The sequence below is a fragment of the Miscanthus floridulus genome, chromosome 6 (assembly GCF_019320115.1).
Source record: "Miscanthus floridulus cultivar M001 chromosome 6, ASM1932011v1, whole genome shotgun sequence".
In the NCBI taxonomy this organism is placed as follows: domain Eukaryota; kingdom Viridiplantae; phylum Streptophyta; class Magnoliopsida; order Poales; family Poaceae; genus Miscanthus; species Miscanthus floridulus.
In genome coordinates, this window is record NC_089585.1 from 137,792,442 (window position 1) to 137,815,550 (window position 23,109).

The window sequence follows — 23,109 nt, forward strand, 5'->3', positions numbered from 1 at the left end:
AAAGAAAACTTTCTAACTTAATAATAACTTGGGCCCCAATTTTTCTTATTGGTAGAGTCCGACGCATATCCCTAGCGTCACTCAAGTATAGCTCATTGACGTCATCTGCTAACGTCATCCATAAAATAGCCAATTCTAATATTATATCTAAATCAGCTGATACCGATTCTCATCCAATCAATTCCCTGATGACACAATCCTGGAAGCTTTGAGTTCTCGCGTTCTTTTTCCTAAATTTTAGCGTAAACACATGCCCCCCGATTTAGGGATAAAAATGATTTTATTTTCAAAATTCCTATTTATTTGTTTCCCGCGTTGCAAACGCTCATTCCAAAATAAACACATGGTTTCTGACTTCTAGGGCCAAAGTCTATATAATACCCCAACAGTATCATTTCCAATTTGCCTGGCCAGCTTACTTTCCCCTTCTTTCTCGAACAAACTTCAGCAGCCAAAGCCGCCACCGCCAAAGCCTTAACCCTAGCAAATCCTCTACTCTACCAAGCTGCTGTTCAAGTGACATTCCTCAAATTCAGATCCCCAATGCTATCAAACAGAAGAAGCAAGAAATGCTGACCAAGGTCAACGAAGGCAAAGCCATCTGCAGCAGCCTTGAGAGCATTCCCAGATCAGCCAAAGAAGATAAACAACAAATTATAGAAGTTGATGCTATTCAGTTGAAAGCACTACGAGCAATTCATGATGCACGTAACTTATAATTTATATTCCAATACCTGTAGCACATAAACCTGATGATAACTGTACTTTTTGGTTCGGCTAGAAGAGCCGATTTGAATTAGTCGATTTCTGATCTCTGACTTCACTCTGACTTAACCGAATCTAAAAACGGCTCTTATCACAAAACCCTTCGAATCCCTTCTCAGTTATCAACACCGCGTTCCCCTCTGTATTAGTAAAGCGGCGCTTCCCCTTTCATTAATTGAGGTTACTTTCACACGTCCCTAGATATCTACCGTCTCGCCTTCATGGCTATAAATACCATCCAAGGGCTTCGGCCTAAAACACATCTACATTTGCAACTGCTCTCATTCTCTTGTGTCCTTCCATCTTCACAAACCTTGTAGTAGTTTCCCCTTCTCCTCTCAAGATCTAACAACACCCATGGCAGGCGAGGACAACCATGGTAAGCGTACGATAGAAAATCTCCTAGAGGAGGAGATGTCGGTGAGCTAGCGACTCCACCGCATGAGGTAGGATCAAACGACTCCTGCACCTGTCAACAGATTACATTCTGACATGTCTGTAGGTTTGTCTTGAACAACAGGCTTCCTCCTCCTCCTCCAGGGACAATGAGCCCCCAATGCTGAGTCTGTTGTCGCCCCCGCGTTGGACTCCTTCGACTCCTACAACAGCGACGATGCCCGGCGCTTCCTCCAAGAATGGAGGGCGGCCAAGGACCGTTACTCCGAGGAAACTTGGGAGAACAGTCAGCTTGAGATCCACCTCGAGGCCTCTCAAGCCGCCCTCCTCACCGCCAAGGAAGAAACCAACGCCGCTCGATCGTGGTTGGCTGAGTCCGACGCCATGGTGGCGGGTAAGATGGATTCCAAAAAAAACATTTGTTCTTATTTTCTCTACCTTTGTCTTGATAGTTTGTTTGTTTCTATGATTGCTAGCCCTGATGGTGCAGTTGGAGCGAACGTGGCTACGATGGCCGTCAACGCCCGTGGCCCCTTACTCAACAACCGCCTGCATGACATCCCAGCGCGCGTCCAGGAGATCGCCCTCCGTGGCGTCCACCGCGGCGTAGGTCCAGACCAGGCACGAGCTCCGCACCATGGAGCTAGTCTTCCCGATGGTCGATGACCCCGACATGCACGAGGACTTAATCGAGGACTTCAACGATGCAGCTGCGGCCATTGTGGACATTACATCCACCCAGGATATAATCAATGAAGTTTTTGATTAGTTTGTACTAGGAATAAACTATCAATGAATAAAATTTTTGCTTCTCTTTATGAATGCATTTCAGAATCTGCTAAAATATAAATCTAATTTTCTTTGTGTGTGTTTTTTTCTCTATAGGCAATACATATTGTATCGGCTTTTCTCCTTAGGGCTGATTTTTGAACTAAAGGTGATACCCTCCTAGTACGGCTATTAGAGCTGACGACTAAACAAATCTGCTATCAAGTATTAATCCAAACAATAAGATAATACTTCTATAGGAATTTTTCATTGATTGCTCTATCAAACTCCTCTTCCCCATCTAGCGTTTCCAAAATATAAGCATTGCTAGGCGCACACCATTTAATCCGATAAGGACTTTCCCAATTAGGCGACCATCTGCCAAACCTGTTGTCTTTAGACCCAATCGGTAATCTTACTTTCCAAACTAACTCTTCTTCACAAAACTATTTGTTCTTGACCTTTTTATTATAATGCCTTGCAATCCTTAATTTATTGGCCTCAATATTTTCAAGAGCGCGTAGCCAATGAAAACTTAAGTCCTCCAAATCATCCATCATAAGGTTTTTATAGACTTCGACTGTCAAATCATTTTGTAATGTAACATGTCTTGATCTAGTCTGAATCTCCCATGGAAGAATTGCATTATGCCCATATACTAACTCATAAGGTGATGATTTAATCGATCCATGGCAAGCCATCCGATATGCCCACAATACTTCATTAAGTGTCAGGTACCACTTCCTTGGTTGCTCTTCAATTTTCTTCTTAATCAACTTAATCAAAATTTGATTGGATGCCTCTGCCTGGCCATTAGCTTGAGCATAATAAGGAGAATAATTTAATAATTTAATTCTCATACTAGCAGCGAAATCTATAAATTCCTCTGATGTGAACATTGTTCCTTGATCAGAAGTAATGGTTTGAGGAATCCCAAAATGATAAACAATATACTACTTGACAAAATCAACCATATTCTTTGAAGTTACTATTTTCAAAGAAATCGCCTCAACCTAGTTAGTAAAATAATTTGTTGCTACCAATACAAACTTGTGCCCTCTACTTGAAGGTCACGGTAAATCATTTTTTACCGAGGCGGTTTAAATGCCTATCTCAGTAAATCAAATAAAAAAGAAAAATAAGAAAAACCTGTGGATAGGCTCACTGAGCCCATCCACGCGTCGCCGCTCGCCGGATCTAGCCTCCCCGCCACCGAATCCGCGCCCGCACCGCTGGCCCTCCTTGTCTGCGTCGTTGGCTCACCTGCGGATCCAGCCACAACAGGTGGATCCAGCCACCACGCCTGTGGATCCGGCCACCATGGGTGGATCCAGCCACCATGCCCGTGGATCCGGCCACCATGGTCGTAGATCCACCTAGAGAAGCCATGGCCATCCAGCCCATAGGGAGGAGCCGCCGCACCGCGCGAGGGGGGCCGCGCCGCCCGCACGCCCACGCCTACGAGGCCACGCTGCCCACGCCTAAGAGGGAGAGGGAGAGGGAGGCCACCCACGCGTGAGAGGGAGAGGGAGGCCCATGACCGACTCGAGGAGGGAGAGGAAGGTGCGCCCTTGGGGAGGAGACCAACGTCGTATCCTATTGGGAGAGGGAGATGGGAGATGAGAGAGTGGGGAGAGGATACCCTAAGTTGTGTTTTTATAAATGGTCGCGTCTATCGGGCCTCGTTTGGACCGTCTGGGCCTTGGCCTATTTTCTGAGGCGGGCCATTTAAGAGGGCTGCCTCCAAAAATGGATGCATTTTTGGTGGGCCCACCTTAGTTAATAGATTTTAGGAGGTGGTTCGTAAATTGATTTTGTGAGGCGGTTAATTGTGACCACCTCGGTTAATAAAAATGACCGCCTCCATTAATCCCAGGCATTAACCGAGGTGGTTGGATTTTGTAAATGCCTCGGTTAATAAAAGGGCACTGCCTCGCAAAATCATTTGTGTAGTAGTGTGAAATCTCTCTTTTTCTCAGATGCCATAAGACAACCATCAGATTACTAGTTTGTGTCTTTATCTTTCTTTGGTCATCGTCCATGGGTCAGTTGGCGTAAAAACAATTAACAAAGATAATTAACAAATTATAATTATTGCTATAGTTAGACAAGAACAAAGATATGATCTGTGTTGGCACAAAGGCAATTAACAAATTCCAATTGTTTCTTTAGTTAGATGAGGACAAAAGTCATATCTATGTTGGCACAAGGATAATTAACAATTTACAATTACTTTTGTAGTCAGACAAGGACAAAAATCCGATATATTATGACATAAAGACAATTAACAAATCACAAGCAGACAATTTACAATTTTTTTCTATAGTCAAACAATGCCAAAATTACTTGTTCATAACAAGTACAATTAAAAAGACAAATCACAAGAGGACAATTTACAATTTTGTTAACTGATGGCAAAATTAGGCACATAATATATAGAAAAAATGCAAAATTAATCGCTAGAAAAATGAAGATGAGTAGGTAGGGGAGCTTGATGTTACCCGGTCTAGGCTTCAATGGATAAAACTCTGAAGAACATACAACCCAACAGAGAGTTTGATGGTGCACAAAAAGTTAAACAAGTTCAACTGCTGATACATCGCCTAAACGGACTAAAAATAATCTGCCGACTAATAGATAGGAAAATTGTTCTAATAATTCTAATGTATATGAGTGTGTGTGTGAGAGAGAATGAACTAAAGGTTTGTGTTTTTTTAGTCATCCACCTAGTCGTCCTCATCACCGGTGGTTGGAGCAACTTGGAGCTTGAAGCCGACCTCCATCCCGACGATTGAACACAAGCTTTTATTGGCACCAAAAGTAGTATGTCGAAATCATCGACATACTTTGTGACCACTGAACACCGAGGCCGAAAAAGATGCAGCCGGCCATCAAGTCATCGGAGTACAAGGAATCTGGTGCCTCAAGAGCTACCAGCAATCCCCACACGTCGGATGGCGACACACCTAGAAGGGGAATGAAACCACCAGAGCAGGTGGTAGGTAAGAACCAACCTAGTTTCACGGTGAGTTGGTAGACATACCTCCCAAGATCTTTGTCGGAGGAGTCACCCAGCGGCATCGCCGAGAAGATGACGGAGGGGAAAGCTAATTTGACTAGATCTAGAGGAGGCACAGAACTCTAGATCCGAGAGCTTGTGCCCTTCATTGATACAGTCGCCACCAGTGAAGTCACGAAGCCACCATAGATGTTGGAGCCGTCCCCCACACGTCCACGCCGTTGCCCACTAGAGACGCCCCCAGGAACACAAATCCATGCCACACAACGTGCATGGGAAAACCTAACCCTAACTTATTTAACCTAAACCTAATAAGTACGGGTATATACAAATCCTCTGTCAATTCATCTAGCCCCCTCCTCTGACGCCGGTGAGGGCAACGGAGGCGACGACAACGACGAATCGATGGGGGAACGCGAGATCGCCCCTAGTCGCCACTCTCAACGGTAGCGCTCTAGAAGGGACAAGAAGGTCTTTGTGTGTTTTTTTGAGTGGATGTCTTTGTGTGTTTCTGCCATTGTTCCTAATGGTCAATTTTACATTCAGCCCAGTCATATGTGCCAGACCGGCACCTAGGCTCATGCTAGCCCAGTAGTCCTTCAGTAGTAGAAGCCCATGACTTCTTAAATAAAAATGAGAAGTGGAAGCCCATGAGTCCACAACGGTTGAGATTTTTTTTTAATTTTAACACTTTTTGGAAACTAATTTGAAATCTAACACGGTCGGGTTTTTTTCAAAACTAACACTTTTGACCGCGCCTATTACCATGGCGCAGCCAAATGCCTGTGTCGAGCCATGCATGGTGGCGCGGCAGAGGGCTGATGTGGTGGCGACCGGAGTCGCTGACCGCTGACAGGGCAGGGCCTACCATGCCACCAATCTTGGCATGGCACTGCCGTGCCCTGATCCGTGGCGCGGCAGAGCCGAATAAAACCGGCCGCTGCTGCCCGCGTCCGCCAGTGGCCGAGCAGCCGCCGTTGCCTGAGAAGCGCAGCAAGGTCGCCGCGTCTGCCCATGCCAGCCTGCCGCTAAGCACACCGGCCGCCGTGGTCGCATCCGCCTACGCCAGCTAGCCCGCCGCTGAGCACAGCACGGCCGCTGGCCACCCGGCGCGGCCGCCGAGCCCCCACGCCGGCACGCCACCCCCTCCGGCCACACACGGCGGCTACCCACCGAGGACTACGCCCACGCCTCCCAGCCTAGTCTAGCGCGCTGCAGCGAGGTACTCCCCTAATAGGTAGTAAAATTATTACAATATAGTTAGTAAAGTTATTTAGTTTAGTTAGTATAGGTAATATAGTTAGTATAGGTAGTAAAGTTAGGTAGTTTAGTTAGTACAGTTATTGAGTCTAGTTATACATTAGATTTAGTCTAATTAGTTGTTTCTTTTAATGCTTTTGCAGATGGATTGTTGTGTTAGAGTTTTGTATGGAGGAAGTGTTAGGAGAGAAGATGGTATGTTTGAGGATATGGAAGAAGAATTGTAATGGTTTGATGAACCTCCTAGCTTCAACGACCTTTGTGTCCGTTTGAATGTAAAGTTTGATGGTGATTTCACACTGAAGGGGAGGTTTGATACTAGGAAGACTAGGGCACACTATGTTCTCATGCCCTTGTGTGACTCTGCTCACTGGTCCCGCTACACTAGGGTTCTCCAAGGTTTCAATGTGCCCATGGCTGAGGTGGTGGTGGCGAATGGGTACAGGATGCAGGGTGTTCAGGATAGCCCGTCCATTGACGATGTTGGAGGCAATGAGCATGAATTAGGGGTCGATGGGGAAGCAACTCAGGGTAACATGGATTTGGATAGTCAGTTGACGCAGGAGTAGTTTCATTCAACTGCAGTAGGTTGTATAAGCAATGACTTCGATGTTAATGATTTCGAACAGGAAGAGGAGCAGGAGGAGGAGGACAGGATCAGTGATGTAGTCAGCAGTGATTCAGACGATTCTGATGACCAAAAAGGTACAGATGCTACGCCAACAGCGGCAGATGCCATGTAAGTACTGGTTCATACTATGCCATTACCAGTACCAATTGAGGTTTTGCATGGTGTCTAGGCTCAGGATAGACTAGTCATAGATTTGGTTGCAGATGATACCCCCTATGATTCATGGGCCAGAATTAGCGAAGCGCAACAGTATGTTCCACCACCACCATACATAACGACTGAGCTTGAGCAACTAAGGTCCAAGAACATACCTTTCATGGGCGTTCCAAACTATAGGGTTATCAACATGACGGATATGACAGTTTATGACACCGGTCTCCAGTTGTATAGGAATTCATTGTATAACCATGAGAAAGAAACCCTTAGGAAGGGGATGATATTCAACACAACGTCAGAGATGAAACTCTTCCTTCAGGACTATGTTGTGTACCACCATAGGCCATACACCATCACTCATTCAGACCAGGAGTTGAGGTACCACGTGATATGCAAGAACGGTTGTTTGTGGAGGTTAAATGCACGAAAGAGACAGAGTGATGGCAAGTGGAGGATAACTAAAGTTGTCGAACCCCACACTTGCCTAGACAATAAGGGAAAGGAAAATCATCAGCAGCTCACTGCATGTTACCTTGCCTGTCGTATATTGGGGCTCGTTGATGATAATAACGACATCTCGGTGTCTTCTTTACAACAGTCCATATCTGGATTTGTTAGGTACGATGTGACGTACGAAAAGGCTTAGCGTGCTAAGCAAATTGCTTTGGCGATTCGATGGGGTACTTGGGAGGAAGCATACAACAAGGTGCCCTGCCTCCTTTGTGCAATGCATTACTACAACCCTGGCTTGAAATGGTTTGTGGACACCGGAGGAATGTTTTTTCGGGACCCATTGAGGCATGTCCTCTATCGTGTGTTTTGGTCATTCACGCAAACAGAATATGCATTTTAGTTTTGTCGGCCAGTCATACTTGTTGATGGCACTTTCCTGATAGGAAAGTACAGGGGCACCTTGATGATGGCTGCTGTTGTTGATCCTGAGGACCAGATAGTACCCATGGCTTTTGCTTTGGTAGAGCGAGAGAACAATGAATCGTGGTCATGGTTCATGCGGCTTCTACGTGTGCAAGTGCTTGGCCCAACTCGCACTATATGTTTGATCTCGAACCGTCACATAGGGCTTCTTAATGCTACAGCTGAGCATATAGATGGGTTCTCACCTCTAGTACATAGATGGTGCATGAGACACTTTGCCACTAATTTCTGGCGCGTCAGCGAAAGCAGGAGGTATGTGACAAAGTAAAGGCTCTATGTTGTGTACGTATAGAGCACCAGTTTAGGGAGACAAAGAGAGAACTAGACAAGATGATAAATGTAGTGGGAAAGGCCTGGTTAGAGGCACAGATGGAACATAAGGCTCATTGGGCATTAGCATATGACGAGGGGGATTTCAGGTATGGCATCATGACCACTAACTCCTTGGAGTCCTTCAACCGTGTATTCACCGGAGTTCGATCGTTGCCTATTTTTGGAATTGTTGAGTTCTCGTTTCATAAGTGCAATGAATATTTTGTGAAGAGGTGGGAACTTGTGTAGAGGAATATAGATGAGCAGGGGCATTTTGGAAAGGCTGGAGCTGAACATTTGAAGGAGGTCGAGGAATTGGCCAAGCAGCACACTGCCGAGCCGTATGGACCCTGCCACCATATCTTTAGTGTATGGGGCAAGGGTGGCACAAGCTTGGGCGGCGAACGTTATGGTGGACGAAACTACCGAGTTGATCTTGAAAAGGTAGAGTGTAGTTGCAACGTCCCTCAGATCATGCATGCCCCTTGCTCTCATATGATCACGGCCTGTAGGGTTCATGGGTACAACTATAAGGATCTACCATATATATCACCCTTGTATCTCCGTTCGAACACCGTTAGTATTTGGAAGATGAGCTTCGAGCCATACCTTGACTCGACACAGTGACCACCTTATAATGGTTATGACTACATGCCACATTCGAATCTAATGAAGGTAGTGAAGGGTAGGAGGAAGAAGAAGCGACTCAAGGGGGATATGGACGCTATGAGAGGGGCGGGGGAGACTTCAACGAGACCCGTGGTAGGAATCTATGCTCCGTTTGCAAACAATCTGGTCACAAGGCTAGCCAGCATAGAAGACGAGGGCAACAGGTGATTTCATATTATGTTCGTACTGCATAACAAGTAGTTCAAATTTTGCAATGCTATATAATGTTAATCTAAATATTGTTAATTTGAATACTCTAACCTTTTTTTATCAATTTGTAATAGGATGGCCCCTCCCATGCCGCACCAGTTGTACCCCCTTCTTAAGGTGGAGTATGACGACCCCCTTCTTCCACCGGACGACGAGGTTTCCAAGAGGCGTTCGAGGGATCCTTATATTCCAGGGACTTAGTTCATTACGTCGAACTTATGTCGAATGAATATTGTTGTCGAAAACTTGCAGACTTATAAACCAATGAAAATGAGATGTGGCAACTTGTCCTTCATTTATTTGCTTCATGTTCGTTTCAACTTGCGCACGGTCGCGACACCACTTGTAGTTTTGTACAGCACCGACAACAACTCAATTGAAGCTAGATGCTGTCTGTCCGTGTCACTACCGAGCCGTGATCTAACTTCTTTTCCTCGTACCTTGCACGAGCCAACTCTACAATATGGTCCTCGCTGCATCCAATCCCTTCATGTATAAAATACAATCAGTTAGCAACGCGACTATATTACATTTAAAATCAGGCAACGAAAAAAAGGCTTTGAAGTACTAACTGGCACATAATGAAACAACATGCTCGTTCAAGACCTGCATCTGTACTCTTTATCTCCTCCCTTGCCTCCTTCCTTACCCTCTCCTCCTCTGATATCATCCGTCTCTCTAATCCCCATTTGACAAGCCCAACATCGATCGAGTTACAAATACCACGTTATCTAGCAAACTCACGCATCTTGTCTTTGTGATGTTTAACGAAAAGGTTGACGTAGTCAGGTTCATATCCCCTCTTTCGTGCAATTACTTGCTTCCCCTTCAGTTCATCTAAGAACTTAGCTTGACCATCGTAACATTTTCACCTGCATTTCCTAGTGCTATATTCAAACGATAAATTATATCATATATGTCTTAGCAAAAGAAACAAAATACGATTCCATGGTTACCACAAAAATAACCAACCTCATCATAGTCAATCATATGGCCGCAATAATAGCCTATTCTAAGCTCTGAAGGGACTAGACCGTAATTAGATTTAACACCACATTCGCACTTGACTGGCGGTGCTTTGTAAATTAACCTTTCTTTCTTCTTTTGCTTTGCTTTTGGAGGTTCTTTGGGCCATTTGTTCTTAGACCATACAACCACTCCTTGAAACGACACTTCACCATTGAATACACCTAAATAACGTGACATTAGTACATGACTCATATAGCTCAATATTTCAACACATACACTTTGCACTTACTTCATGCTTATTTGGACACACAAACTCTAACGTATTGTCAGGGTTTATGACGGCTCGGTCTCCGCAATGGCACAGAGGAGGTTCCTCGAGTCGTCTAACTGCGGCTAAGTGCTTCTCCTTAGCCGTCATTGGAGGGGGTTAGGGGAGGTGAAACCCACCGCTCAAAGTGCTCTCGTGGATGTCGCTCTCTCCACCAATCATCGAAAAGGAGGTACCTGGGGTCAAACTTGTCTGCACCGTCGATCCACTGAAAGAAAAAGCACCTCTCATGGGCCTACACAACAAAATTCCAACAAAATATTAGTAACCTAGTAATACAAATGAAGAAGAAAAAACATACGGAAACAATTACTTACATTAAAACGACTGCACGTGTAGAAGCAACGAGCCGTTGTGTCTGAATGTTTCGATTGAAACACGTTGGCCGGATGACCACAGTCACAGTTAGGGACAGTGAGTTCAGGAGGGACGGAGGCATCTTTGCTAGACTCGATGGGGTACAATTCTCTAGAACGACCCTGTTTTCGCCATAACCGCTCCCAAAACATGTCTTCTATCTAATAAAATGGTTCAAATTAAACATCAATCAAGACAACGCAAATTATTGTAAAATATAATCATTTGCAATGCAACTAAAATAATATAACTGACAATTAGAGCAACAAAAATATGCATAGTAAACATACTTCTAACTAAATAATAGCTCCCATTCATAATATACCTATCCACCATTGAAACGAAAATAAAATGTGTGTCGTTACCTTGCACGAGGACGTGGGAGGGAGACGGCCGAGGAATGGAAGGGAAGGGAGGCGGCAATGGAGGGCCGGGTGGGGGACGGGACTGGCCGCGCCTGTTTTATTCGGCTATGCCGCGCCACGGATCAGGGCGCGGGAGTGCCGCACCAAGATCGGTAGCGCGGCAGGCCCTGCCCCGTCAGCAGTCAACGACTCCGGTCCCCGCCACGTTAGCCCTCTGCCGTGCCACAATGCATGACGCGACACAGGCATATGGCCGCGCCAGGGTAATAGGCGCGGCCAAAAGTGTTAGTTTTTTTTAAAAAAACCGACCGTGTTAGATTTTAAATTAGTTTCCAAAAAGTATTAAAATTAAAAAAAAAGGTTGTAGTAGATGTACTGTATTTTTTGTCCAAATGTTATTGTAAAGGTTTTGCCCGCTGAGTTCTCAATCCTTTCTTCAGTCGCATTTTGATGCCATTAATGGCCCCGTTCGGCTTACCCCATATTCGACTTGTTTGGCTTATTTTTTCAACCGAAACAATGTTTTTCTCACACAATAATTCAACAAAAACAGTATTTTTCAGCCAGTTTCAGCCTAAATTCTACCAGCCGAACGGGACCGTTACTGAGGGATTCACTGGTACGTATGTACAGTATTTTTTTTAATGAAACCCGGAGATTACTCTCCAACTGAATGTATGTTGATATAGCCCTAAATCAGCTCGTATTTGTTTTACAACGTTGAAGATTGAAAACAATAACAACAACAACACCCTAGCACCAGGGAGAGGAGTGGCATAAACCATAAATAAACTAGTAAAATGCAAAGACTACCGCAGCAAGACATAGGAGCTCTTCGATGATGCCTCCAGGGAGATGAATGACGCCACCACGTAATCATCGTCAGCCAAGCGAGAGCTTGGCAAGGTTTTCACCCGATCCTTGTGCCTGAGGGGTAGCAGCACCACTATGAAGTGTGTCGGCCGTCGCCACACCGTGCGGAACCATTCTCGGACTCGCCTGCAATAGTGGGAGATGCGCACCGGCAAGCGTCCGCGCCTAGACGAGGGAGTGGGTGATGCCGACCGTCGCCACACCGCACGGAGCCATTTCCGGACTCGCCGCGACGATGGGAGGCGCGCACCAACAAACATCCGTGTCTGGACAGAGGGGGTGGGTGCTGGCCACCGACACATCGCACGGAGGCGTTACCGAACTCGCACGTGACGGTGGGAGGCACGCACCAACAAGCGTCCGTGCCTGGATGGAGAGGGAGGGGTCCGACCGCCGCCACACCACGCGGAGCCGTTCCCGGACTTGCCCGCGTTGGTGAAAGGCGTGCACCAGCAAGCGCCAAATGGGTGTGCCGACCGGCGCCACACCGCACGGAGCAGTTCCCGGACTCGCCCGCGACGGTGGGAGGCGCGCACCAACAAGCGCCCATGCCTGGGCGGAGAGGGAGGGGTGCCGGCCGCCGTCACACCATGTGGGGCCGTTCTTGGACTCGCCCGGTGGGAGGCGCGCACCGGTAAACGTTCGCGCTTGGATAGAGGGGGGTGTCGGTCACCGCCACACCACGCGGAGCCATTCTCGGACTCGTCCGCGACGGTGGGAGGCGCCCACCAGCAAGCGTACGCACCAGCAAGACGGGGAAAGAGGAACGAAGAGGACGCCTCGAAGGAGGGAGCGACGTCCGCAGACGTCGGCGTCCGGGCTCTCGCCCTAGCCTCAACCAACCCAGAAGGATGCAGAAAGCCCCAGCCCGGGCGGAACAGATCCGGCCTCCGGAGGCTGCTACCGGCCAAATCCAGCGGCCGAGCCCCGGTAGCTGTGGCCGCCAGCCCTTGCTGGCGCGAGACCACAGCCCCAGCCAAGCCAGCAGCCGGCACGACCGAGGGAAGCCCAGCCGGCAAACGCATGGCCGGCCGAGCAGCACTGCCGAGCAGCACGCCCTGGCCACCGTCGCCGCACCCGATGGTAGCAGCGGCGACCAGAGTGGAGGGGACGGCGGGGGTTCTTTGGTGTCGGCGCTGGTCTCTCACGCATCATCTCGGGTGGAAGACAGTGCCGCCGCCGCAGCTTGTACGAGCTCCTGGTGGAGCTCTGGAGTCACGCCCGTGAGCCCCGCGAAGCCTACACAGGAGGACGAGGAGAGCGCAGATCCGTGGTGGAGGAGCACGGATCTGGCTGTCCCCCACGTGGATCTGCTCTTTGCCCGCGCCGCCACACCACCGCCAGCCATGGAGATCGGAAGCCATGGATGGAGGAAGGAGGAGAAACTAGGACTGGAGAGGGTGCAGTGCCCCGCTGCTGCCTTCATCGCCTCCGCACGGCCAAGCGCCGGCAAGCTCGAGCAACAGCAGGGTGGGGATGGGTGGGAGGAGTCCGGTGGCGGTGCTGGTTGGGGCCGCCGCCCGTGTCGCCCAGAGACAGGACAACGCTTGGGCCGAGCCAATTAGGAAGCGTTTCGTATGTACAGTATTTGATACTGATAACTTAAATACGCCAGGTTTCTCAGCAGTATTTTTCAGCGAGGAAACATTATTTTCTCTTCCAATAAATCGATATCAGCGTCGTCAAATTTCAGTAACTTAAATACGAACAAGGCAATGTACTGTAAATCCAGAACTGTTTTGTGTCAGACACATGACACACATGCACCTGAAACGTACAGTATTAGAAATTAGAATGACACGACGTCGCAGCTCCGGATATGTCGGGCTGGGGCCTAGGACATGAAAATCAACCCAAAGACCGATGTGCAGTTGCTTGCTTTCTCGCTCGTACAGTCACCGCTGCGCTCACCAGCAGGTGCAGTATTTATTCCTTTTCCTTGGATAGAGATGCCTAGTTAAACGCTAGCTCTTGCCAGCCAACTCCGGCGACTGTAATCGAGGACCGGCCGGCCTTCAGCCTTCTTCTCCGGTCACGATCGAGAAAGGAGAGCAGGGGACGAGTTTTCCCAAACATACACCCGGTGGGGTGTGCACCAGCGAACAGCAGCCGCACGCCGGCCGCCCGGCCGGCCGGCTTTCTGTTGCTGCAGAATCGCGTGGCCCCAGCGCTAGTGCCTCCGCTCAGCTCTGCTCTGCTTTGTCTCTCAGCATCATAGGATTACAGACAGATTAGCACACGCAGCTTTGACTTTATAGCCACCTCATCTCGCCGTGTCATTAGTTGCCCACATCGATCTCTCTTCTCGTGAAGAAAAAGGGTCGTCTTGTCATTGTCTAGTTCCTGTCGAATGGCAGACAACTCAAGAACTCCTCGCTGCCAAACCTTTTTCAGTGATATGCAGGTTTACCAAAGCGAGATGGACACGAGGACGAGCCGTAGCTCGTTTGGCTTAGCTCGCTGTGTTAACGATTCCTGGAATCAAGCTTCACCTTGTGTGTTTGTATCCAGAGGGGTAGAAAGGCTGATCAAAATTTATTGCTGCAGCTATACATTCAATGTAGAAGAATTTGAATTTTAGAATCAAAGGTTCATAATATAAGACTTCTCGGCTCTTATCCATTTTTTTGGAATGAATACATCATTCAATTTGGCAGGCAGAATAGTAAAGATTTCATCGAAAACTTACAGCAACTTGCCAAACAAACGCTAATAGAAAAAAGAGTACATACTACACCTCTACTTAGATTAGAGGTCTCAAAAAAAAAAGCGAGATGGACACTGCTACTGCTATGGTAGATAGTAAACGCGTCAAGACAGGTTGGGTTGGGTTGGGTTGTCTATCTGACGGATCCTGAAACTCTCCTTTGGTGTTCAGGTTATCAGGATTCAATTGCCAAGTCCTTTTCCTTCTTATTTGATGATAGATCGAGCTGCTACCATGCATATCCTAATGCACGCACACCTCCTTCATTATGGCTCCTCTAAAACTTCCCTTGCTACTGCTAGCCAATAATTGGCACCGATCGAGATTAGGTGTTGACGTGCCGTCGATCAAGCGGCGAAGATTCAGGACGGACGCGCTCATTTATGAATGCAGTGCAGGCAGGCACCAATGATTTGTCGCATTTCCGTAGCTAGCTCTCTCTGTTATCTTTCTTTGAAATGACGTAATCTTTTCCCCTCTAGGGAATCTCTTTAGCCTCTACATTCTGTATACGTCAATACTTTTGTTTGTACCTTCCTCTGTGATAATTTATATTCTCTACTAGCTCTCCTAAATATACAAGTATGCTCCAGGCCTTCTCTTGCTGTCGAATAGTGATTTTGTATGCTACTACCTCCGTCAGATAGATCATGCATCATCTGAAGATCTTCAAATCTATAATAGCATACTACACCAGGAGGACAAAAAAGCGAAGATATATATGAACTTTCTTCAGAACTGAAATTCTGAATGAATCCAACTGCAGGAGCCAGGCCTTCACCTACCTTCACGCTGTCTGCAGAAACGAGGTGCCCATCGTATGGTACGTACTGTTCACTATCATCAGTGTCACTGTGACTTCCCACTGCTAGTTAAACAACCATTTCCAGTTCCAGGAAGATTACAAGAGATGGCGTCAGGTCTCGAGCTTCCGCGGATTAGAAGATGGCCAGTAACATAATAATAATTCAGTTCTTCCCAAGTGCTGACCAAACCTGCCTGCCTGCCGGTGCCACGGATTGGAAGTACAGGTAAGAGCAAACGCACGGCATATGTTTCCTTTTCAAGAAGTGATCACTGCAGCGAGCATGGACTGCTCCAAATTCCAAAAGAATATGCACAGCTGCGATGAAAACAAAATCGGAGACGACGACAGAGACGACAAAACATCAGTGCTAGTACAGACTATGCGCAACTATGACAACAACGGTAAATTTGGTAATATGCTGAGATGCAACGAGCTAATAAGCTCGTACGGGCGAAACTAAACTAAGCAGCTAACTATAGGCGATTAGTCATCAGTAGATCCGTTATACCAATCATCAAGAGAGGACAGTGATCTATCCATATTCTAATTTCTATGGATCCTCTACTGAATAGCCAGCCAGCCATTTCAGCAAGCAGCAGCTACCTAGCTAGCTATAGGCTATAGCTCGCTCGCTCTAGAAGAAAAGTCTGAAGTCTCTTCTTGCTTTCACTCTACCTCCACGGCTTTCACTCTACCTCCACGGCATGGCACGGCACGGCGCAGCGTCGCTGTAGGTGATACATATGCACTCAAATCAATCTTGCCGCTGTCGACCTACAGGTCCTCACGTCATCATGTCTTGAAATCATAAGCAAAGCGAAAGAGGGATATATGCAGTACATCGAACCTGAGTTCCTCACCCAGTTCGTTCCCTGTCGATCAGTCTATCCATCTAACCACAGCCAACAAGCAGTGATGCAATGGTAGCTGCTTCTGAAATACTACTGTGTTGTTCCTAGCTACTTGGATAAGTACGGCTCTATCCGCCCTAAAATGACCGCACGTCTCGCTTTTTGACAAGTCAAACACGGCTTTTAAGATTAACTAGATTTAGAAAAAATATTAACAACATTTGTATCTCTTAATATATTTATTATAAAAATATATTGCACTTATCTAGTGATACTTATTACGCGTTATAAACATTAGTAATTTTTGTATATATTTAGTTAAATTTAGAAAAACTGAGTTATAAAAAAATGAGACGTACAATTATTTTGTGATGGAGATGGATGTTTTTCCAGGTTGTGGGGTGCAAGTGCGATTGGTGACACAGTACATGTTGGTAGCTTGTAGGCATGATTAACACTGCATTAATTTCAGGTTTAAGATCACGGGGTCCATGCCAATCAAAAGCTCATCGGCAATAATATATTTGTTCTGTCTCAGAAAAGAAAGAACGGTCCTAGATCTTTGCTTTTGGTTTCAGACAGTTCAAGTATCTTTTTTTTTTCTTGTCATTTTGTACTTTGCAGCACAAACCATTGACGCATGCATCTTGTTTCTTCTCAACATTTTCGGTGATCATTATTATATATACACGTATAGTACTCAGCTGTCCCGGTTGTCACTGCTGGCTAAGGAATTGTCCGGTATCCATCTCAATTCATCTATATATACTGGAGCGAGTTGGCCTGAAATTTAAGAACGTACTACCTCTATCCGTGAAAGGAAGTAACTATGGTATGTGTGTTAGTTAAAGTGCTTCACGTTTGACCATGTTTCTAGTAAATAGTATTTACATTTATAACTCCAAATTAATTTATTATAAAAATATATTTCGTAATTAATCTAATGATGTTTATTTGATATTATAAATATTTATATTTTTTAACTATAATTGGTCAAACTTGAAGTACTAAACCATGACACTGTTCCAGAATTGTATTCTTTTGCGGACGGAGGGAGTAGATTGGTACAAGGCACAAACAGTCGTTTGAGCATGCACCACAGCGTTCACAGTCAATGGTAGAGCTCGAAGTAAGATCTAGAAGGGATAATGATTCTTATATCAAGCTGATATTGATATTTAAGCATAATATAATCACCGTTTACTCCAAAGAAACCCGATCGAAATACCAGGGAGGCCATAGTTGCCTTTGATATGCACTCACCTTCTTCGTTATCGCTATCAATATAGAGATGTCATGATATTTTTCAGCTAAAAAAAGTTGGATTAATTTTACACGGTTAGTTTATTAACATAAATAAGCATTGATTTGAACCAAGTCAAGAGAAGGCTCCAGTGTATTCAAGGAAGCCGATCGAGGTCGGTAGAAAGATTGGTTTTGGGGATCGGTAACCGCATTTTAAATTGCAATTTTATAGGCGCCGAATTGAAAACGAGGGCATGCAGGCGCCCTAGGCAAGAAAACAAGGCGACAAGAAGAAGCCGATCAACTTGACCACCACAGCACGTTGCTGTCATTGCAAGCTATTTATACCAGGAAAACATGGGCATTGTCGCTGTAGCCGGCCGATCGACGATCCCGAGGGAGGAAACAACAAAGGCCACTGCGTAGATCCAAACGATGCACACATATAAAACTCAGGCCTTGTTTGGGTCCTCCCAAAAAGTTTACACCCTATCACATCGGATATTTGGACACATACATGGAGTATTAAATATAAACTAAAAATAACTAAATGCACTGATTAATTAGGCTTAATAAATTCGTCTTACGGTTTACTGATGGATTCTGTAATTTATTTTTTTATTAATATCCAAACACCCATACAACAACTCTGTATAACACACCCTATAACTTTACACACGTAACTAAACAAGCCTTCGCGCGCGCTCTCTCTACTGTCTACTCGTCTCCCAGCTCGCGCGGATAGCCGTACATTGTACACATTAATCAGCTCCTCTCTCTCTAGAAGTCTATATTACTGTCGAGACATACTAATATCATGCTAGCCATCACTGACACACATACAGAAAATGACAAGCACCTAGCTAGGACTGTGCTCCCTCCATTCAAACACACAAAAAAAAATGCAACTTTAAGTTTGGACTAAGCCAGACTTTCGTTCTTACATTTAACTCTCCTTATAGAAAATCATATCCAAATTTATGTGTTCAAATAGATTTTTATAAAAACATATTATATGATCATTGATCAATTTAATGGTACTTGTTTGGTAGCATAATGTTGATATTTTTTTACATGAATTGGTTAAATGTATATTATTTGATTTTTTGGAAAACGATAATTGTATTTTTTTAGGGAGGAGGAGTACACAGAAAGGTACTAATTGGAATGTGGTGAGGTGTGAAAGGAAGCATGGAAAAGTGATAGGATAAATACGAGACCAACCACCCCCCTTCCCTTCTATACTGTCTGCTGTCTGTCTCTCAGACAACTGAAGAACACACACTTCCTCCTTCCCTCCCCCCTCTCTGCAACAAACAAGAGTGTGTATTGTAGTGATGTGATGTAGAAGGTGTCTGTCTCTGTAATTTGTTGATCTCGCTAGCGCGTGTGTTTTTGGCGCATGCGTGCGTGCGTGCATGCAAGGTTAGTTGCTTGCTGTCATCTGGATCCATGTCGGGAGCTGCTGCTAGGGAGTGCACTGGCAGCAGCAGCTTGTCTTCTGTGAGCAACACACCTAGGGAGGTGGAGGAAGAGTTCATGCAGTACCACATCAAGCCGCTCCTCGGTGGCCCGATGGAGATGCGAAAGGACGGCGATCTCCAACGCGTCACCGGCGCCGGCCCCTCGGAGCCGCCGCCTGCACCACCGCCACCGACTGTGAAGAAGAAGAGAAGCCTTCCGGGGACACCAGGTTCTTGCAGTACACTGATTCTTAATTAATTAGTCCCATCATAGCTAAAGCTACATGCAGATGCGCGCATGCATGGAGAGATTACTATCTCCAATTCGAACCGAATATTTTTAGGACGTATGCTAGTTCTTGAGAATAATTGATATGACTAGATCAGCAATGGCTTCTTTCCATTGCGCATCTTTAAGGTCTTTCGCAAATCTTGTGAACTCTAGGCTCTAGCTATGATTGATAGGGCAGAGAGTTCAATTATGACAGTAACTGTTTAAAAGTCCAAACCTCCCTTTCACCGGAGACTAGCGGTGATAAGATGACGACATACATACTGTAAGGGAATATTTTGAACATTGTTTGTGGCAGCTTGAGTTAACTTGGTAGATAGCTAGATAGATCCTCAATACATTCTTTAATGCAATTAAACTGTAATAATGGCATTAGCTTCTTGGTAGAAAACGATCGATCCCATGAAGAATGAGGTCAGCAACAGCTAATTGATTCTTGTATTATTCTTCAGACTGAAACCATCAATACATTTTGAGCTCAAATTTCAACCATACATACACTTTGATAAATAGTGCAACATTGTCCTGGTAGATTTCTTTAAAAAAAATATCAGCTGACAACTACTGCATGTGTATACTATATGCTCCAATTTGTTGCACTGAATACTGATGATGAGGCGCTTATGTCTTTGCATGCAACGACGACCGACGACGAATTATTGACGGTGATGAAGACCCGAGCGCGGAGGTGATCGCGCTGTCGCCGCGGACGCTGATGGCGACGAACCGGTTCGTGTGCGAGATCTGCCACAAGGGTTTCCAGCGGGACCAGAACCTGCAGCTGCACCGGCGCGGGCACAACCTGCCGTGGAAGCTGCGGCAGCGCGGCGGAGGCGCGGACGGCCCTGGAGGCGGTGGCGGGCCGCCGAGGAAGCGGGTGTACGTGTGCCCGGAGGCGTCGTGCGTGCACCACAACCCGGCGCGCGCGCTGGGGGACCTGACGGGGATCAAGAAGCACTACTGCCGGAAGCACGGGGAGAAGAAGTGGAAGTGCGAGCGCTGCGCCAAGCGCTACGCCGTGCACTCCGACTGGAAGGCGCACGCCAAGGTCTGCGGCACCCGCGAGTACAAGTGCGACTGCGGCACCGTCTTCTCCAGGTCAGTCAGTCGTCGCGTGATCGCGTCGGCGTCGGCACGGGTGGCCTCAACGCCATTGGCGCTAACTTCTTCAGCATTGCATTTGCATTGTTCATCCATATCGATCAGCATGTCTATTTTGGCTTATCCTACTGTAGCAGCTATGATTCCTGGGGAAGACCAAGGAGGATTTGTTTTTGTGGCACACCAACCTCAGAGTCCGTGCCTGCTCGGATTGGACTTGTTCTTCACTCTGACGACCAAACTATACTCCATCTTCATCACATTCACACGCCACACGCAGTGAAAGCTAGAGTTTGCATTGCCATGATGCATATGCATGGCGACCACACACACCACACACTAGTATATATAATATAGCTGAGGAAATAAATCTTTCAGACAATAATGTATGGGATCTGATGAACTAACTACACTTTCTAACTACGCTTTGTCTTTCTCGTAACGTTAAAAAAAAAGAATCACACAGCATCTGCGTTTTGCGTAGGGCACAGACGTACGTTGGATCGTGCGACCAGGCGTAGGTCCCTCAGTCCTGCATGCATCTATCTGAGTATCTTCTCATGTACATGCCGACATGCCGTGCATATATATAGATAGAATCTGTGACAGAAGTAATTTGTTCTTTAGGTGTAGTAATAATGTAACATCAGCATTATTTTACCGATCCATATGATCTGAGTATCTTCTGGTCTAAATGGGTCGTTAATTTCTCACGGCTGCTCATCTTGGACACACCATGAGCAGGCGAGACAGCTTCGTGACGCACAGGGCCTTCTGCGACGCCCTAGCCCAGGAGAACAACAAGCTATCGCAGCCCATGAACATGGCGACGGTGGCCTCCGCCCTCCAGGGCCAAGCCGCACCCCACCACCTGGCGCCGCCATCGTCGTCCCAGCCTGACGATGACCTCGACGCTGCCGCCTGCGAGGACGACGACGACCTCACCCTCCACACCAAGAGCCCGCTTCTGAGGATACTCCCCACCATGTCCGACGCCGCCGCCGCCGCCAACAACCAGCTGCTCCTGTCGCCGCTCAGCATGGCCGGGTGCATGCTCTCCAGCCTGCAACAGGGCGCCGCGAGGCCCGCGCCGCCTCCACCGCCATCACCGGCAACCTTCTTCAGCGGCGGCGGCAAGGCGGCAGGCCTCGACGATGCCAGCATGAGCGGCCTGTTCTCCCCGGCGGCCGCCTCGGCGAGCATGTCGGCCACGGCGCTGCTGCAGAAGGCTGCGGAGATGGGCGCGACCGCGGGCGGGTACAGCGTGGGCGCGGGCGCGGGCTTCTCCACCGTCGGATTCGGGCCCATGCTGGGCGGGCCCGACCACCGTCTCCCCGTCATGGGCCCCTTTGGGCCTCTGAAGACTCCTGCGGCGCTGGAGCCGTACGATGGGCTGCCGTGGGGCCAGACGCAGCTGGTAGGCCTCGACGTGGGTAGGCTCTTGCTCGGCCAGCAGTTCTACGGCAGCAGCCATGGCCATGGGGTCGGCTCCATGACCAGGGCCATCGGATCGCTGATGCACGGCGGTGGTGGTGGCCAGCAGATGGAGCACCGGCGGCCGGACGACAGCCGCGTCGTGGATTACCTCGGCGTCGAGGACCAGAGGAGCTGCTTCAGTGATGTCTGCCCCTTTGGGCCTTAGGCCTAGTATCTATGTAACCTGCTTGTTTCCTTCCTCGTGCAAATGCAAACTTACTACCCTTGGGCCGTGGTTTGTCCAATTAACTGGGCCGGCCCAGTAAGAGGGTGAGGGTATTCTTGTCAATCTAGCACCATCCGAGTCACCGGAACCGGAAAACCCTAACCCATAAATCGCCCCCTACATAAACGACGGCTTCCTCTAATCCTCCGAAGTGCCGCAATCCTCTCGGCTGCTGCAGCCACCGGAATCGTCAGGTTTGTTGATCGATCGGCCGACATGGTAGCACGACTGTCCATTTATCGCCTTCATTTTCTTCTCTGTTTTCTCTTTCTCTTTGGATTGATTTGGTTTCTTGCTTGATTGCTTGCGTTTGTCGCTGGATCTCGCTGAAGGCTGTGATGACCAAAAATACCTACCTATTTTCTGACTCCTGACGATACGAACCAATGGATCCTTCTGAGCCTTTTGGGATCCATGCGATTTCTGTTCTTTTCTTGGTTTCGGTTTGTTTTGTTTCGAATCTGTTGTCAGCAGTTTCTTTGACCAAAAAATCAGGCAGGATTTTGCCCTGTTGATGTGATGATAAACCTTGACAGATGCTCGAGTGTTGACCAAAAATTCAGACTACAATTATCTGATCAACCCCAAAGTCTTGTCTTTTGATGTGATTTATATCTTTCTATTTATTTTTTCCTTAGAAGCCGAACGTCGTAGCTTGTTTTCACCCTGATGAAGATAAGATGAGGTGATGTGCTGTGTGATCCGTGCACAATAAGCCGATGCTCTGGATGATGAACACAGGAAGGAAGCATGGTAGTGTGCACGGAGACGAACATGGTCTGCATGTCTGCTCGCTTTGATGCCCACGGGTTTTGATCTTGCGGGCCTGGATTCGACCTACACTCACGCTCGCGTAGATTGCTGAAATAGTTGAGATTCTACTATTTTTAATAGTTGAGATTTTTAAAATATGTCAGTTTCTGAAT

At 47.1% G+C, this 23,109-nt stretch overlaps 1 protein-coding gene and 3 non-coding genes across 4 annotated transcripts; all 4 read left to right on the top strand.

Moving 5' to 3' along the window:
* Positions 1-18,882: 18,882 nt before the first annotated feature.
* LOC136459824 (zinc finger protein GAI-ASSOCIATED FACTOR 1-like) lies at positions 18,883-22,236 on the top strand. Its single transcript, XM_066459660.1, has 3 exons — positions 18,883-19,318; positions 20,055-20,478; positions 21,226-22,236. Exons 1-3 carry the CDS (start codon positions 19,078-19,080, stop codon positions 22,121-22,123), a joined length of 1,563 nt encoding a protein of 520 aa, XP_066315757.1. The 5' UTR covers positions 18,883-19,077; the 3' UTR covers positions 22,124-22,236.
* A 273-nt stretch (positions 22,237-22,509) lies between these two features.
* Positions 22,510-22,591, top strand: LOC136462076 (small nucleolar RNA R41). Its single transcript, XR_010760597.1, has one exon. It is a non-coding gene; the product is annotated as a small nucleolar RNA R41 (small nucleolar RNA).
* A 101-nt stretch (positions 22,592-22,692) lies between these two features.
* On the top strand, positions 22,693-22,767 carry LOC136462113 (small nucleolar RNA Z155). The gene has a single exon (XR_010760632.1). It is a non-coding gene; the product is annotated as a small nucleolar RNA Z155 (small nucleolar RNA).
* A 153-nt stretch (positions 22,768-22,920) lies between these two features.
* LOC136462135 (small nucleolar RNA snoR100) lies at positions 22,921-23,028 on the top strand. The gene has a single exon (XR_010760654.1). It is a non-coding gene; the product is annotated as a small nucleolar RNA snoR100 (small nucleolar RNA).
* Positions 23,029-23,109: the final 81 nt, after the last annotated feature.